Source organism: Ceratocystis lukuohia (assembly GCF_044167205.1).
Source record: "Ceratocystis lukuohia strain C4212 chromosome Unknown Supercontig6_pilon, whole genome shotgun sequence".
Taxonomy (NCBI): Eukaryota; Fungi; Ascomycota; class Sordariomycetes; order Microascales; family Ceratocystidaceae; genus Ceratocystis; species Ceratocystis lukuohia.
Window position 1 is genome coordinate 835099 of NW_027263525.1, and position 15881 is coordinate 850979.

Genomic DNA, 15881 nt, shown 5'->3' on the forward strand with positions numbered 1-15881 from the left:
CCCTCTTTCTAGCCCATCCGCAGCATATATCATGAAAACAGGCCTCGTGCTAAACCAACCCTTCACACAAGTCATTTACAAGAGCAGAGACATAAAGACCTAGCTTTAAACCGGCATTTGGAACTGTCTGGAGGTATCTGTCTATTGATACGACAAACGTTAAATTATAAAACGCATAACAAAACAATCATGACATCTCCACCAGGGCTACAAAAACTCCAGGTTCCATGAGCGCATCACATCCACCTATCACATCTCACCAAGGCCAAAAATAAATCCCAAGTTACAGCGTAAGGCCGTCAAAAAGAATCATCATATGGGCCTCCCAGGGTCTTTACAGATCTAAATCACCGGACCTAAAACCTCGGACCTAAGCCCCTGCAAGCCTCTAGGCCTTCCACTCACCTGCGAGCCAGCGATTGTAAAAGTCAAGCGAGTTGGCAGGCTGGTCCATGGGAACCATGTGACCAGCACCATAGATTTGCATAAATGTCAAGTTACCACTGTGCTTCACGCGACCATACTGGTCGCCATCAAGAGTCAGGGGCTTAAGCTTGGCGCTTTCAAAAGCCTTGTGACCGGGCCATTCGAGCTCGTTGGTCCAAGCCTGGTTACCCAACCAGTTGCAAATGTAGTCAGCATCGCCAGCATAAATCAACACAGGAATCTTCTCCAGAACTCCCGGCACCAGGCGGTGGAAAGGAGTGAACCAGTCACCAGCAAACAAAAAGTCGCGGTTGATATCAAAGTTGCAGCTCTCGTAGCCATCGACCTCGACACCGAGGGCTTCCTTGACGTGGTCCTGGTTCAGGTAGTCGCTGATGTACCCTAGGCCTGAGTAGCAAAGGTTGCTGCTGTCCTCACAAGGGCCGCGGATGTCGTAGACATTCTGACCAGTACGCTGGTAGGGACCAATCAAGGCATTGTTGCAGTAGATGGAAGCAGGCACGCAGGACCACGTGCTGCCAGACTCATAGCACGAGTTAATGAGAGACTGGCAACGAGGAAGGGCGTTGTCCATAGCCTGGCATTCGCTTTCACTGAGAACACGGGGGTAGCCACCATCACCGCAAGCCATGGGGCGGTAGTAGGCATACTGAGTGTATCCGTCAGTGAGGCCATTACCAATTAGGACTGACTTGAGGTTGATGTTACGGTTAGGATGTTCGAGAATCTCAGAAGCCATCGCAGGGATGTAATGGCCGGCGTACGACTCGCCAGCAATGTGGAAATCCTGGGTAGCATACTCGGGGAACTGATGGAAGAAAAGCGATAACAGGGCATAGACATCTTTGCTGGCAGCTGTTGTAGTGCTAACAGGCTTTTTGCTGTACGAGAAGCCAACGTTGACGGGCTGGTCAAGGAAGATGACTGAAGCATTGTTGTTCCACGAGAATGGGTTGTCGACAACCTTCAGTTTCTTGTCAATAGAAGCAGGACCCAGTTCGAGAAATAGACCGGTCAGTGAGGAGCATCCGGGGCCGCCGTTGAGCCAGAGGACAACGGGGTCCTTCTTGGGGTCGCCACGAGACTCAAAGAACCCTAAATAGTAGGAGGTCAACCGTTAGAGGGGAGTTCAGTAAGGGTGAGACATGGTGTTTGTTAAGTGGGTGGGAGTAGTCTTACAGTAAAACAGGTGCTTGTCGTTCTCGTCGTCGTCCAAGTAGCCACTGTACTGCTTAACAGAGTCGATTCCCAGCTTCTTCGGGTTGACAGACTTTGCACGCAAACTGTAGGAGCCAATATCTCCGTCAATCTTGGCGTGGTTCTTGCCGTCGGTCTGGGCCATAAGATTTTGCACATGGTTTCCCTTGACGACATAGTCCCAAGCGCTGTCGGGCTTGCGGTTGACTTTCTTGGAAGCCTTGGCTTGAGCAGCCTGGGCGGACTTGAAAGCCTGGACAGCCTCGGGAGCTATCATGGAGATCTCGTCCCAGAGAGCCTTGGCCTCAGAGCCCGCCTCACTGATAGACTCCTGCAAGGAGTCCCAGATAGAAGCACCAGGCTTGTTCTCGGTCTTGAGGTTTGATGGGACGGCATTAGGCTCATTAAGGACGACCTGCTCGCTAGCCAGGACAGCAGTGGCAGCGCCGAATATGTAGGACGGCTTCATGGTTGCGACAAACAAGTTTGTTTATCTTGATGACGTCGATTAGTAAAGGATTATCTGGGTTAGGTAGTGGGGGAGGGGTTATAACGACAACAAAATAAAGCGAAGGGTAAAATAGGAAAAGAGGCAAAGAGGTAAAAGGAGGAGGAATAAGAAAGAAGTAATAGGCACGCGGTTGCGAAGTAAAGGAAAGAAGAGAGGTGAAGAAGGAGAAAAAGAAGGGGATTGTGAAGAGGGAGGGAAATGCTGATAATGTACCTACTGACTGGAAGGGGGTGGCGGCAAACAGAAAGGCAGGACAACAAGGATTTCAAAAGCGGAAGTTAAAGTAGAAATCAACAGGTGCCTGGAATGTACCACTACATCGAGACAATACAGCGTGTACAGCGTGTCTAGACAGCAAACGGACAGCACAGCACAGTACAGCACAGCACACTTAGGCTTACCCTACGTGGGCTTTTCTAGTGGATAGCTCAGCTGTTTACTTGGGTTCGTAAGCCTAAAGCTTTGCCTAGTCAAATGAGAAGTTGCACAGCCAGCGCTAGATAAATACCCCCATAATACAAAAAGACCTCTCTAATTAGCCTTCCCCTCGTCATTACTCAAAAGCTCGTGCGATAAAGTGCAAAAGCAGAAAGGACCTTGCGCTCGCTTTACTCCCTTTTCGCGAGCATATTATCGCGCTCATAATAGACAGTAACAAGTACTGGCACCTAATACAGGTACGGATGCAACCTTCTAGCGGAAGGAAGACAGAATAGATAGAATAAGCAAGAGCAAGCAAAGCAACAGTAGCAGTTTCCTTGCTTCCCACATTAAGCGTTAAAAAGAAACAGGCTCCAAACTGTACTAGAACAGCTCCAACCTCCTCTTTTCGTGTTGATTCCTATCTTCTTCGTGAAGGCAACCCGATAAGGCCATAAGTATTTATTCGGTTCACAGGGTATTGGTCGATCAAATACTTTTAGACCGACACCCTGTTGGCACTTTCCCCAGGGAACCTAAAAAGGCTGGGAAAGCCTAGCCTACCCGACCTCTAGCTAAGAAAATAGAGAGCCTGATAATGATATCTCTGAAACTCTGCTTGGTTTCTTAATGAAGCTATCCCTAACCTTTTTTCATTCAAGCCTACATATTTACAGTAGTTGTGCCGTACCCCCAATGGTCTATTCCATTACGCAAAATGCATATTCATCGGCAAACAAAAAGTCTCAGTGATGGTAGAAAAGAAAGAAGAGGCATTAAATCGAGCGCAAATCAACTGACTAATTCTGAAACTTCGCCACTTAAACGAGGCTAGAAGCTATGACTGTTCTTAGGGTTAAAGTCACTAAGCCCCGATACTGCGGTGTAACATACCGTGTTAGGTAAGCACAACCCTAACACAAAGGCTACGGCTACTAACTCTACATATCGCGAAACACGAAATCAACCTCACGATGACGTAGATGTTGGAGAAAAAGTGCTTTAAAAGCCATTGTTTTCGTTATCTAGTTGTTGGTATCTACGGTGTTTTATCTTTTCCTTTTTCCCTTAGAAAAAATACCATCAAATTGATACCATAGGGAGAAAGCACAAAACAGCCAAAATAAGGCTCTTTGGCTTCCGCAGGACTTTGAGCCTTCCCTCTCTATCTTTCTCGCTCTAACTAATATAACCTCGCCATCTCGCTCTATCCGGTCGACTTCCATCTTTATCAACCACAGCAAAAAAGTCAATGCCTGTTCCTATTCTAAACAACTTCAACGAGAAAGAAAAAGAAATAATCATAAATGCATCAATCAACCCTCTTCTCCAACCACAACCAGCACCTGCTCACATCTACTATATTCAACTTACACATTCTCGTTGTTTTCCGGCCGAATATCCGTCGCCGGCCCATCTTCTAGTCCTCCATTGGTTCGAAACACATGCTTTCCCAGATCTACTGGTGTTGCGGAGTCATCGCCCATGGCCTCATCACCATCGTCATCGTCATGGTCTTCGTTTAGTACTTGGTATCTAGTGGCACTACTAGACACGCTCCCATTCGCATTATCCGAGGCGATCTCGCTGTCTGAGTCGCCGGCAACACCATCATCGCTGCGGTAGCCCGCTAAGGACTGCGAGCTTCCCACAAGGGAAATCCCGCCACTGCCGCTGCTATGTGCTGAGGATGTGTTGAGCTGGCTAAAGCTCCAGCTTGGGCCAATAGCGTCTTGGACCGTGCTACTTTCTTGTGTGTCATCCTCAATGCTGCTATGTAGCGAGTTCTGATATGACAGTAGCTTACCACTGTCACCAGATACAGCGGCTCCCTGAGTACGTGCAAGCCCCTTTTGCGGAGAGTGCAGAGAAATGCCTTGATCATCACCACTATCATCAGAGCTGCTACTGGCGCCGTTGCTGTTATTGCTGTTGTTTCCATTAGAGTCGGCATCAGCATCGGCACCGGCATCAAATCCTTTGACAATGCTTTCGAAGCGAGGGCCACCAAGAGTCCCAGATGTGCGACGACGGTAAAACAAAAGGTAAGCTGCTGACGATGAAACGTTGGTAGGATCTCTGACACGTGAAACCGAGGAATCTAAAAAAGAGCTGTTAGTACACATAACAATAAGGCCAAGTAGGAGAACACTATCACCATGATCAGCTGTACAGCCTGCTGCACAGAAACCATAAAAAACACCCCCTCCCCCTCCAAAAAAAACTTACCATTAAAGTTGTACCAATTACCGTCTACAAAATTCCTGGCCGTCGCCGTGTAGTGACCACCGCCCAGACCGCCGTAATGCTCGTCAATGGCAATCAGGTCATAGATCTCCTTCTTACCAGACTCCTTATGAAGCACATGCTTCTCAAGGTCCAGGCCCTCAAGTGGGAAATCCACCTTGTGGTCAAGCTTATCCCGTCGCCATCCCGACGAGCTAAAGCGCTTGAGATGACAAATGAGAATGTCAGGTGTCTTCCATAGGTCAAACTTTTTGCTTGCACGACGATGTTCCTTGCACCGGGGGCAGTACCACATGTCCTGCTCTGACAAAACCTCTGCTTTTTCGAACTCTTCGAGACACTGATACAGCGTGATTCCGCGTGTCCGGCGAGACTGACGGAGTGCTCGCTTTTTGAGTAGCGTTTGGTCCTTAACCAGCTCCAATCGCTCAAAAGTCATGGCGCCCTGTGTATCTTTGTTTGACTTTCCAGTCTGGCCAAAGACTACTTCCCAGCTGTCTGCGTTCCACTCTACAACAATGCCTTCATTAATACGGATCAACGGGCCATCATCGACAGAGGGCGGCGGCGTTGTGTCTTTGACGTCGGAAAATCTTTTCTTTGCCGTCTTAACCCCGGCCTTGCGAAGCATCTTGCGTGTCATCTTGTCACGGCCGTGTTTGCCACGGCGAACATGATTTTTGCTACCAGGTTTGTGTGAGGTCTAATTGTACTTCGATGTTAGCCCTGAACCATCCTGTGAAATAATTCGAATATGCATTTATAGGAATATGCTTACCATTACATCGAGTTCAGTAGTCTCAGTTTCAGACTCAGACACCATGCGAGTCTGGGGAGACGAGTTATTCTCGCTAGCGCTCTCCTCCTCCGTAGCATTGGCGCTGTCAATTTCGGTATCTTCACTCACATCAGCCTCCGGAGTTTTGACTTTGACGCGGTCGCGAAGATGAGGTAGCTCTGCCTTGTTGTTGCTAAGGGACCAACCAGATGGCAGCCCACCTTCGCCTTTTTCTCTAAAGTAGCAAAGATCAAACAAGTTCTGCATAATGGGATCCATGTGGCATTTAGTATCCACCCAAAGTGGCCGTTGAGTGTTAAAGTCCCGGAGTTTGTCCGGGAAATCCTTGGTGAGATCTGAGGCCGCGGGATTAGACTTTCCTTCTACTTCCTTTGCCTTTTGTTTTTGCTTGTCACTAGACGATGATGGCTCAATACCCCCCATAGTAATGTCAACCATGTCATCTTCACTCTCAATAGACTTTGCAACAACCATCTTATCATCAGTAGAAGAAGAGTCATCAAAAGCCGATATGTTGCTAGTACCATCAATGGGGCTGTCATAGCGGTGCAGTGTAGTCCAGGACGAGAAGGTGGCGATCTTCTCCAATACTTTGCGGCGAATAGCCTCCTCGCTGTATGCTTCCTCGCGAGTTAGGCAGATGAAGTGTGGTGGGCTGACATTATCCACCTTGGGTGGTTTGGAGCCTGTTGGTGCAAAGCGGTGAATAACAGGCACGGCTAAGCAATCATACCTGGTGTCGTCAAAGGGTGCTTCCTTTTCCATGCTTAGCCTTGATACGTACTTTTGCTCTACCGCTAAATTTGTCGGGGCCATTTCAATCTCGTGAAGTGCGATGATGTCCTTGGTTTGGATATCCGACACATCGTCGCTGTCTTGGAAAACTTTGAAAAACTTTCCACTATACTCTTCAGCACAAATAAGTTTGCAACCTGAAACACCAGTGCGTTCGGCAACAAAGCTTTTGAGTGCAGAGACAGTGCTGTGCGTGGGCAGCTCAACCTCCATTTCAATAGGAATGTCGTTTAGCGGGAAGAACTTGATTGTCTTGGTCCAGGCAGAGTCCACGGGCAGCGGTAAAGTCAGGTTATTGAAAGGATCAAACGTGATGCTAACCTTTTTGCAGACAGGGCATTTGAGCGTACTCTTGTATAGACCAGTAAAGAGATCAGCGATCACCGAGTCATCGCGGCGCCGAGTAATGTCCCAAACCTCCTCCGCCATTTTCGCAATAGCTGCTGGATCGCCAATCATCTCATCTGTCGAGTCAGGCTTTTCAATATACGGCTTGCTCTTGACACGGCTAAGATCTTCCTGGAGGGCGTCTAGCAGGAACCCTAAAAACTCCTGTGAATCATGCTGAGCATAGCCGGCAAAGGAGGGCCGGCAATGGCCAACCACGGACTTGAAATTAGAGGGGCGGACGGCGTCGTTGTTTCCCATGTACATTTGCTTAAGCAGCTCGCCATAGCCATTAGCCATGCGACCGTTGTAAGCAAGCGGATTATCGTAATTGATCTCTTTGTGGTATTCGCCACTAAGGAAGTACTTGGACAGCTCCTCTACACTGCGGACACATTGTAGAGCAGAGTTCATGTAGCATGTATTGCCCAAATTCCCAAGGCCAATGGCGCCATGATGCTTCTTCTTGGCAATGAGCTTAGTGTGACTTCGGGTCGATGGGCCCGCCATAGCAGATGATGGGCTCGTACGACGACTAGTCTGGGCGCTGCTCTTAGGGCTGGTCCCAGTAAGCCGGATAGACTTTGCTGCCTTTTTATTGCGTGCGGCAGCGCCAGCTGCCGGCAGCAATTCCTGGTCGGGCTTTTCCTCAACAGCATAAACACTGAAACCCATTACCGAACGCATAGCCAAAGTAGAGCTCCCGTTGTATTGCGGGTCTGCGGTAAGATCCTTGTGCAGTAGTTCTCGCGTGCTCTTCATTAGAGTTGCAGAAGAAACAAATAGAGAAGGCCAGGCAAGGGTTTCCGTTTGGTTTGTGGGAGTAGCATTTGCCACGTCTACACCAGCAGAGCTAGTAGGAGAGTCCGGAGGCGTCAGAGTAGAGTCTACGTTGGATGAATCTGTTGGCCGGCCTAAAGTAAAGGGCTCAGGCCTAGAAACTTGGTAGAGCTTGATTTTGCGACTCTTGGGAATGGAAAGATAGCTCTTGATATCGAGGAGCAACGACTGGTAGCTAGTAGAAGAATAGCGCATAATGAATATCGGGGCGGTTTTTAGATCTTGGCTCAACTTGGCGGCACTAGACGAAGACAAGGAATAAAGATGGTGGATTTCCAAGACGGGCGGGTGGAACTCAAACGAGATTGAATCGCTGGTGTTTTCGCCGTTGAGGTCAATAGCCTGACGAACAATGGGAATCTGACCATCGGCCAGACCATACCACTCAATCATACAATCCCAGGCATTAGCGGGAAACATCTCAAACGCATCGTTGCTAGCACCTGTTTTGAGCTGCACAAACTTGGAGCCATCGGGCTGGGTGTAAATACGGTCGATAATGTCAGAGTTATCTATAGGCCCGAGAGGCTCGGCAACCTCGATCTTGGCCTTGGGATCATCATATGCAAGGGCTTTGCCGAGCCAGCGATGGGAGACCAGGTAGCAAATATCGCCGACTTTGATGGGAGCCTGAACAAAGGCGTCTCGCAAAGCACGAATGGTTTTGATTTGCTCTTTGAGCGAGGAAGGGGTGGAAGCTAGAGGGAAATAAGGAAATCAGCAAGAGATGCATTGAATACAGGCAGTGGCGGTTAGAGCGTTAACTACTGGGGAAGGAGATGGAAAGTAGGTAAGGTGTACGCAATGACGTACCATTATTGGGCACAGGCGTGGGCATAGGCGCAGGGTCTAGGCTCATTTCGCGGGGCAGATCAAAGGACGATTGCTTAGGGTTAGGAGAAATAGTAGTGGAAGTCTGTTGTTCTCCTTGTTGTTGTTGCTGCTGCTGGAGCTTTTCAGCGGCCATTTCAATATCACGATTGTCGGGATCCATGCTGGAGGCACGTCGTTTTAAGGGAGAAGAGGCTCTGTCTTTGTAACCGTCTCCATCAAATAAAGGACCCAGCGATAGCGGAGACTTGTTGAGCAGGGTGCTGTTGACACTGTCGAGGCAGGGAATGTCGCTGTGGATGGAAGCGTCGAGCTCAGCAGTGGTGCCAGGAGTAGAAGGGGTAGACGAGTCGAAATCTAGGGAACCAAGGACAAGAGATGACTTAAGCGGGAGAGGCTTTCGGGACGGCGAGATAGATGGTCTGTGAGTAGTGGCAGTGGACGAGACCAGGTCTTCGGACGCAGGACCAACAACGGTGGTGTCGAGGTCGAGATCAAGATCAAGGTCCGTGTCGACGTCGATATCAATGTCGATAGGGGCAGAGCCTGCAAGCACTGCAGAAGCAGCGGCAGCAGCGGCGATGTCGTTGCTCGACGATGGCAAAACCAAGACCGGCGAGGGGTTTCTTGAGGGGTCAGAGGAACAGAGACTGGGGCTAGGGTGGCCGGTAGTGGTGCCTGAAGGGCGGGAGATTTTTCTTTTCTTTAAGGAAGACGTCGTGTCGGTGAGCTGCCTTGAGTTGCAGCTCGGGAGGCAAATTCAACGGCGAGGAGGAGGAAGAGGGAAGAATGGAGGAGAGGAAAAAAAAATAAAAAAAAATGGAAAATGAACAAAAAATGGATTTTTTTCTTAGGCTGGAAATATTCAAATAACAGGTAAAAAGGCCAAAACAGTAACAAGAGAGAAGCTTAATTTTGTCTTTCTTTTGAGTGTGAAAGAGAGAAAATTCGAAAGGAAAAAATTTGAGGAAAAAGAAAAAAAAAAGAAATAACGAAAAGAAGACTGGTTTTCCTTTTCTCTCGGATGTGCAAAGATGGGAAATGAGTAGGAAAAATGAAAAAAATGAAGCCGCTTCAATCAAGTACTCAATGTTTTCGGCTTGTCCAGGAAAGAGAAATATCGAGAAATAGAAGAAGAAAATCAACCAAAAAAAGGTAAATTAAAAAGGCCACGAAAGATTATTCGGAATGGGAGAAAATAAGTTGTACAATTTGGCTAAACGGAGTGAATCAAGGTGCAGGAGAAGCAACCACACCCAAATAGAGATAGGAAGAACAAACCCACTAACAAAAGGCCCTAACAGGAAGGGGCAGCAACCCAGCCAAGATCCAAGACAAAAGACATGTCCCCTGTTAGCAGCCCCAAAAAAAAAAAGCAACTACCCAGAAAATATAGGGTTGGCCATCAGAGCAATTTACTGACTGTAAAGCAACCCGTCTAGCAGGGCAACCATCAATCACGGGATACTTGACTCAACATCTATCTTTGCAAGGCACAGAAAAAAACGATTCCTATTACAATAATTGTACATATCCAGCAAGGTCTTCCACAGCCACACGTAAAAAAAAAAAAGCAAAATCCCAGTAATGAAAATGTATGTAATGTATCCAGTTAAACACAGGAACCTCTGCCTATAGCCATCTCTCTATGCTTTGGCCCAGTACACCTACCTCAACTCCACCGCCACCTCATTCGTTGCTTTTAAAGAAGAAAAGGAGTAAAAGAACACGCAAGGAAAGTAAAAGAGAGACTGTATCTCCGAGTTTAGAGAGGTGGCGGTTGGTAGTCTGTGTGCGAGTAAGAGTAAGGGCAAGCAAAGAAAGTGAGAGAATAGGATGAGATCCAGAGAAGCAATGAAAAAGAAAAGAGCATGTCCCTGCGGACGAGTCATATACCAGCAGAAAATAGATACGCAGAAAGATGGATAGCCTCCGAGGTTTGACAAAGAGAAAGAAGAAAATGGAAGAGGGGTAAAAGAAAGAGATATCAAAAAGAACAAAGCCAGACAAGCGGCCCGCCTGTCCGCGAACAAAATGGTGAGAAACTAAAGGGAATAAGACAAATGAAACAAAATAAAAGAGAGATGCAAAGGTGATCCGGTGCGACCAACAGGAGGAACAAGAAAAAGACAACCCGTCGTTCGTTCGTGGCAAAGAAACAGAAAACAGACATGAAATAGCATAAAACCCATGAAGAGGAAACAAAGCCTCGACCTAGCTTGACTCACTCACACTAGTCAAACCACGCCAATGCTGCTGTCGTCGCTCAGGACATGTGGCGGCTGACTCGCGATACCGGCGCTGGACTCGTTCCCTTGCGCTTGAAAAAGGTAAACGCATTCATCCGGAATCGACTAGGCTTCTTCTTTAGTGTCTCGCCCTCTGCTCTGCCAATGCTGCTCGTGTTGGACGCTCCAGAGTCATCTGGGGAGCGCGAGTAGCTGTCCATATTTGTTGGTGTAGCCGCCGATGAGTCGTCGGGGAAGACTATGCGCACTGGTACATCGAGAGCCTCATCATGTGATGATTGGCTGTTGATACTCGTTCCGCGCGTGCTGGGCGACAGAGGCAACTTCCCTGTTGCACTATTCGTCTGTGACGCCCAGTCATTTGTTGAAGGGCCAGATGTGCTGTCCTCTGTTGTTGTCTCACTACGCCGCTGCTTTCCTGGATTGACTAAACCAACTTCAATGCACTCACCAAGCTGGTGAATATTGAATGGGTCACTGGCTGCAAAGTCCGCCACGCTTTCAAACGACGTGACAATGTCCTCATTCCTATCTTGCGAGCTAGCTTGGCTGGCCGAGCGGCCTCGGGGCGCTTGAAGAGTGTAAGGACTAACTGGCATAGAACCCAGACTTAGTACTGACATTCTCGGTTTCCGTTCTTGTTCGTCGGTTTCTGATAATGACTTGCATATTGTTTGGTCATCCTTTCCTGAATCAAATGTCATCTGGTCATTATCGTTCTTGGGTACTTCATCCAAATCAGACACATTTTTCATGCTGACTTCTGTCGACCTTGATTCTAGAAGGGCTGCCTGATCTCCAGCAGACATCTCTCGCCCGAAGTTCTCAAACACAGCTTTGTTGGTGACGAGTTGGTCCACCGTGTATTGCATGTTTGGCATAACAGCCGCGACACCTTGGAAAAGTGGAATAGCAAAAAGGTTCATGAAGCTCGTTTGAGATTTGCAAAGGGATGCCATGTCTTGTTTTGGTGGCGACATGAGAGACGACTTGATTTGAAGCTCGTTTTCCATGGTCCACTGGCGAGCAAATTCGTCTGATAAAACGTGCATCCATTCAACCGCCGTGGAGTACTCGCGTGCAACATTGCAAATGTCAGCACACTTAATGATCAATGAACAAGCTAAAGACTTTTGCTCCAGAAGAGTCTTAGCATCCCAATCCGCAATACTGTTGTTCTCTTTGAGCTTTACAGTAACATCAGCCAACTTTTTCATGTAGTCAAAATGTAGGCCCATATCCGTTGCCAAGATTGAGCTAATCATGAGACTGCGCATCTTGGTATCCTCAAAAGCCGAGTACCAGTAGCGTCGAAGGATTTGTGAGTATGCAGCACAGTGAAACGACTCAAGAACAGAGCGGTCGTTATAAAGTTGCGCTAGCGGCGAGTTGAGAGTGACCAAGAATCCATTGTTGACACCTGGATGGCCAACGTCATGGCCTATAGCAGTAATAAGAAGGGTTAAAGCTTCAAAGGGCTCAAGAAGCTCTACCATTGGGGATTTGACAGGCAGCTCTTTTTCATTGCCATAAGAAAAAGGGTAAGGCGGGAGGGCACCAAGGTTAACCAGGAAACTGAATGTAGCTTGTAGTACGTCAACAACATGTCGAAAGTTGTGATAAGGTACGAAGTTGTTGTATGCAGCGCGGCAAGCAACAAGATAGTTTATGAGTTGGTCCGTAGGGATTTTCCACTTCTCTAATTCAGGCATAGTCAATGCATGTTTGAAGATCAGCATGCTAGCAAACAAAAGCTCATCGTCGGAAAATGAATGGGCTGAGAAATGCCATTTTCCAATGGCATCAGCAATGACTGATTGACGGGAAAGGGGGACGGCAATTTTGGTTTGGGCCATGAGGTCATCCTCACCGCCGTAGCGACAAATTCCCTTCATCAAGCCTGATACCATGGCCTCGCGTAAATAAGAATATGGTTTCTCTTCATTCACACCCACCCAGGACCGTCTGCGACCCCGGCGCACCTCAAGAATTGCTTGCTGATCACGCAGAGCATCTCTATAGGCGCGGTAGGCGTGCACCTCCAGACTTGTCACACATTTTTGGTTAATAGAGCCAACAATAACGTCAGTAGCACCCAGATCAAGGCAACGTTGTAATAATCTTTTGTCAACCCATTCTGATGTGTTAATTGGCTGAGAAGGAAACTCGTGCAATGCTGACGTTGACGGGGACATTGGACCGATTGGGTAACTAATAACGGGGATAGCGACAACGAGTTTGGACATGCTGCGTAGGTGCGCCTCTGTCATGATGCGCTGAAGCAGCTTGAGACCATAAACCTCGTCATCAGGAGTGTGAAGCTCGAGTTCTCTGCTAGGCTTTCCTGGTGAACCTGATCGTGTGCGTTGTGGCTGAGGAATTTCTTCGTCATAAGGGGTATCAATCAAGACAATAAATGGCGTGAGTTTGGCGAGAGACGAATCCAAAAGTTGGATCAATGTTGAAATGCACGAAGCTCCTGTTGAACATATTTGAACTACGAATGGGTATTGAGTTAGCAAGAAAACCAAAGGCGGGGAAGGTTCTATGGATAAAGAGCTGTCATACCATCAGTATATTCTAACAGTGCCTGCAAAGACTCGGTAATGTGACGGCATTCTGGGGCTGTGTTTGCATTGTCTGAGCTTGTTTCGCGAAAGCGAGCGGGCACGAGACGCTCATGCTGAACATCCTTGTGTATAAATATGACGTGTGAAAGTTTAGAATCCATGGCGCGTGATGTGAGGTCGCAAGGACATTCAGAGCAAAGCAAAAAACCTAGGAAGAAAAGAAAAGAAAAGAAAGAGAAAAAATAGCTAGACAAGGACAAGACAAATTTGGGCGGCAGACCAGAACGGCAAACAAGGAATATGGAATGGCCAACCGCACCAGATTCCCCTCGGCTTTGAAAAGAAAAATTAGGTGTCAATCCAAACACACGGAAAAGAACCGAACTTTGTGGTGGCAACAAAAGAGTAGACTTGACCAACAAAGAGGGTTTTTTTTTCAGAGCAGCAAAACGTATGAGAAACGATCAACTAGTGGTAATTCCAGGACATTCAGTCTAGAACTGGTCTATTCCACTAGGTTAGATCCGGTTACGAATAGTAGCGTGAAGCTAGGAAAATCGGCGGCGCGACGATTAGATGCAGCGAGGAGTTTTGGGTGTATAGTATTCCAGCGTCGTGAGAAGGAAGATGTACGAATTAAGACCTAATCGAAGCGCATAGGTGTATGTATGTATGGAGGACTAAAATGAGGAATTGGCTAAGTTAATATCATGGCTAATCATGAAATAATTGTAGTTTGGAGTGCACTACGCAATGATGGTAAAAGGGCAAGGTATGAAGTCAAAATGCAGTTTAAGAAGGGTATGGTCGCGGTCGAGAACAGAAAAAAAGCTGTTTTTTTTTGCTTATAAAAAATAGGAACACCAAGGGAAGACAATGTGTGACTGTGTCTCTGGCCAGTAGCGTGTTGAAATAGCTGGCGTAGGACTCTGTCTCTCTTTTTTGCTTCTCTTCCTGGATTAGAACACTACATGTGTTCCCCTTTTTTCTTCTCTTCCGAATAGCAAAATCACGCGCAGTTGGTTTTGGAGGGTGTGATGCAGATTCAGATTCAGACTCGGCAGCAGTGGTATCAGGATCCAACGTCACTGTTGAAAGGGAGATGCGATAGGGAGATGCAAGTGTTCACTAGAGAACAGAGTGTATCGAACAATAGATACATGGGTGTGGCATGGCATTATGAGGCATGGAATATACTGAAGAAACTCAAGAGTCAACTTACTCAGCTTGCGATGTTTACTTAGTCGGAAAGAGATTTATGGCGATCGGATGCCCAGCTTCGGTAGGCAGAGTCAGTCGCGGGAAGAACAAGAAAGTCGGGCAGTATTGGTGTTGCGTGTGTGTGTATATGCTCAATGCGACTGGATATTTCCAAAGGGGATGGTAGAAGACGGCAATGCGATAAATCGACCTGTGGAGATATTGCTGGATTGAATGGCGAAAAAGGGCTTTGAATCGGGATTCCCAGGGCGAATGTATGCTTGTGGAGATCGACTGGTATGAAGGCGAGCGACGGCAAGACAGCACAAGCGTGACCAATCAAGCTAATGCTAGCGATGTTCGGGTGATAGTTTCGTGCGTAGACCGTAGTTCTTGTACTGGCGACAGCTGAAGAATAAATAAATGCGCAAAAGAAGCTTCTGCGAGTGGGAAGCGTCAACAAGGCAATCGTCGAAGAAACAGGAGCGAGTGGAAGAGTTGCTAACAGGCGAGCGAGTTCCACATATTCAATAACAAAGGGAATAAAAAATAATAAAAAAAAGGGAAGAAGGAAAAGAAAGTAATGGAGTGGTAAATGCGAGAAAGTGAGAACAAAAGAGATCGAAAGCGAGTAGATAAGAAGAGAACAGAAGAGAAGAAAAAAAAGGTCTCTAAGAGATCAAGAAAGGAGAGCAGCTGAGACAAGACAACTGTGAAGTGAGGTGAAGTGAGAGAAGAGGAGAAGAAAAGAGAGAGGAACAGAGTAGCGACTTGGGCGTGGAGAAGGATGAAGAAGAAAAAGGGAAGAAGCAAAGAAGGAAGGAACAAAAAAAGAATTAATTAAAAGAATAAAAGGAAGTAATAAAGAAGGCAAGTATCAAAACAGGAATAAAGGGAGATAGGAAGAAAAAAAGAGACAAAAGAGAAGCAAGCAAAGCGGAAGTTGCTGGGATTAGGACAGGTTCCCTACTAGGAAAAAAGAAGAGGAGGAAATTTGAGGGAGGAATCTAGAGAGAAGAAAGAAGGAAGGGTGTGCACTTGCACTATGCTAGCTGGCCAAAGCTGGAAGGGGCCTTGAAAGAAAAGAAGAAAAACAAAGCAGGAGCCTATGAGCGCGTGAGTTCCGGGGAGGGGGATAGTGACAAAACTGCAAGAAGCAAATTACATCTTCTGCATCATGTCAATCAGCTTCCAATTGAGACAAAGAAGACGAGGAAAAAAAAAAGAAACTGCCTATAAAGAGAATCAAGCGAGCATACACGCATGCGTGCCCGTAGCGAAACTTTGCCTTTGGGTATATGTGCATGGGTAAATCTAGTCTGACAAGGTCACTGGCAAAATAAATAAAAAAAGGGAAAAACGCTCAGTTTGGTAAAATAAAATAAAAA

General features: G+C 47.2%; 2 protein-coding genes across 2 annotated transcripts; both read right to left on the bottom strand.

Moving 5' to 3' along the window:
* Positions 1-388: 388 nt before the first annotated feature.
* Positions 389-2113, bottom strand: HOO65_060207 (Carboxypeptidase Y -like protein A; the record flags this gene model as incomplete). The annotated part of the gene is made up of 2 exons (XM_071003823.1): positions 389-1542; positions 1627-2113. 2 exons carry the CDS (start codon positions 2111-2113, stop codon positions 389-391), a joined length of 1641 nt encoding a protein of 546 aa, XP_070857557.1.
* A 1832-nt stretch (positions 2114-3945) lies between these two features.
* HOO65_060208 (Ubiquitin carboxyl-terminal hydrolase 12) lies at positions 3946-13454 on the bottom strand (the record flags this gene model as incomplete). The annotated part of the gene is made up of 6 exons (XM_071003574.1): positions 3946-4676; positions 4805-5525; positions 5601-8341; positions 8457-9204; positions 10771-13220; positions 13292-13454. 6 exons carry the CDS (start codon positions 13452-13454, stop codon positions 3946-3948), a joined length of 7554 nt encoding a protein of 2517 aa, XP_070857558.1.
* Positions 13455-15881: the final 2427 nt, after the last annotated feature.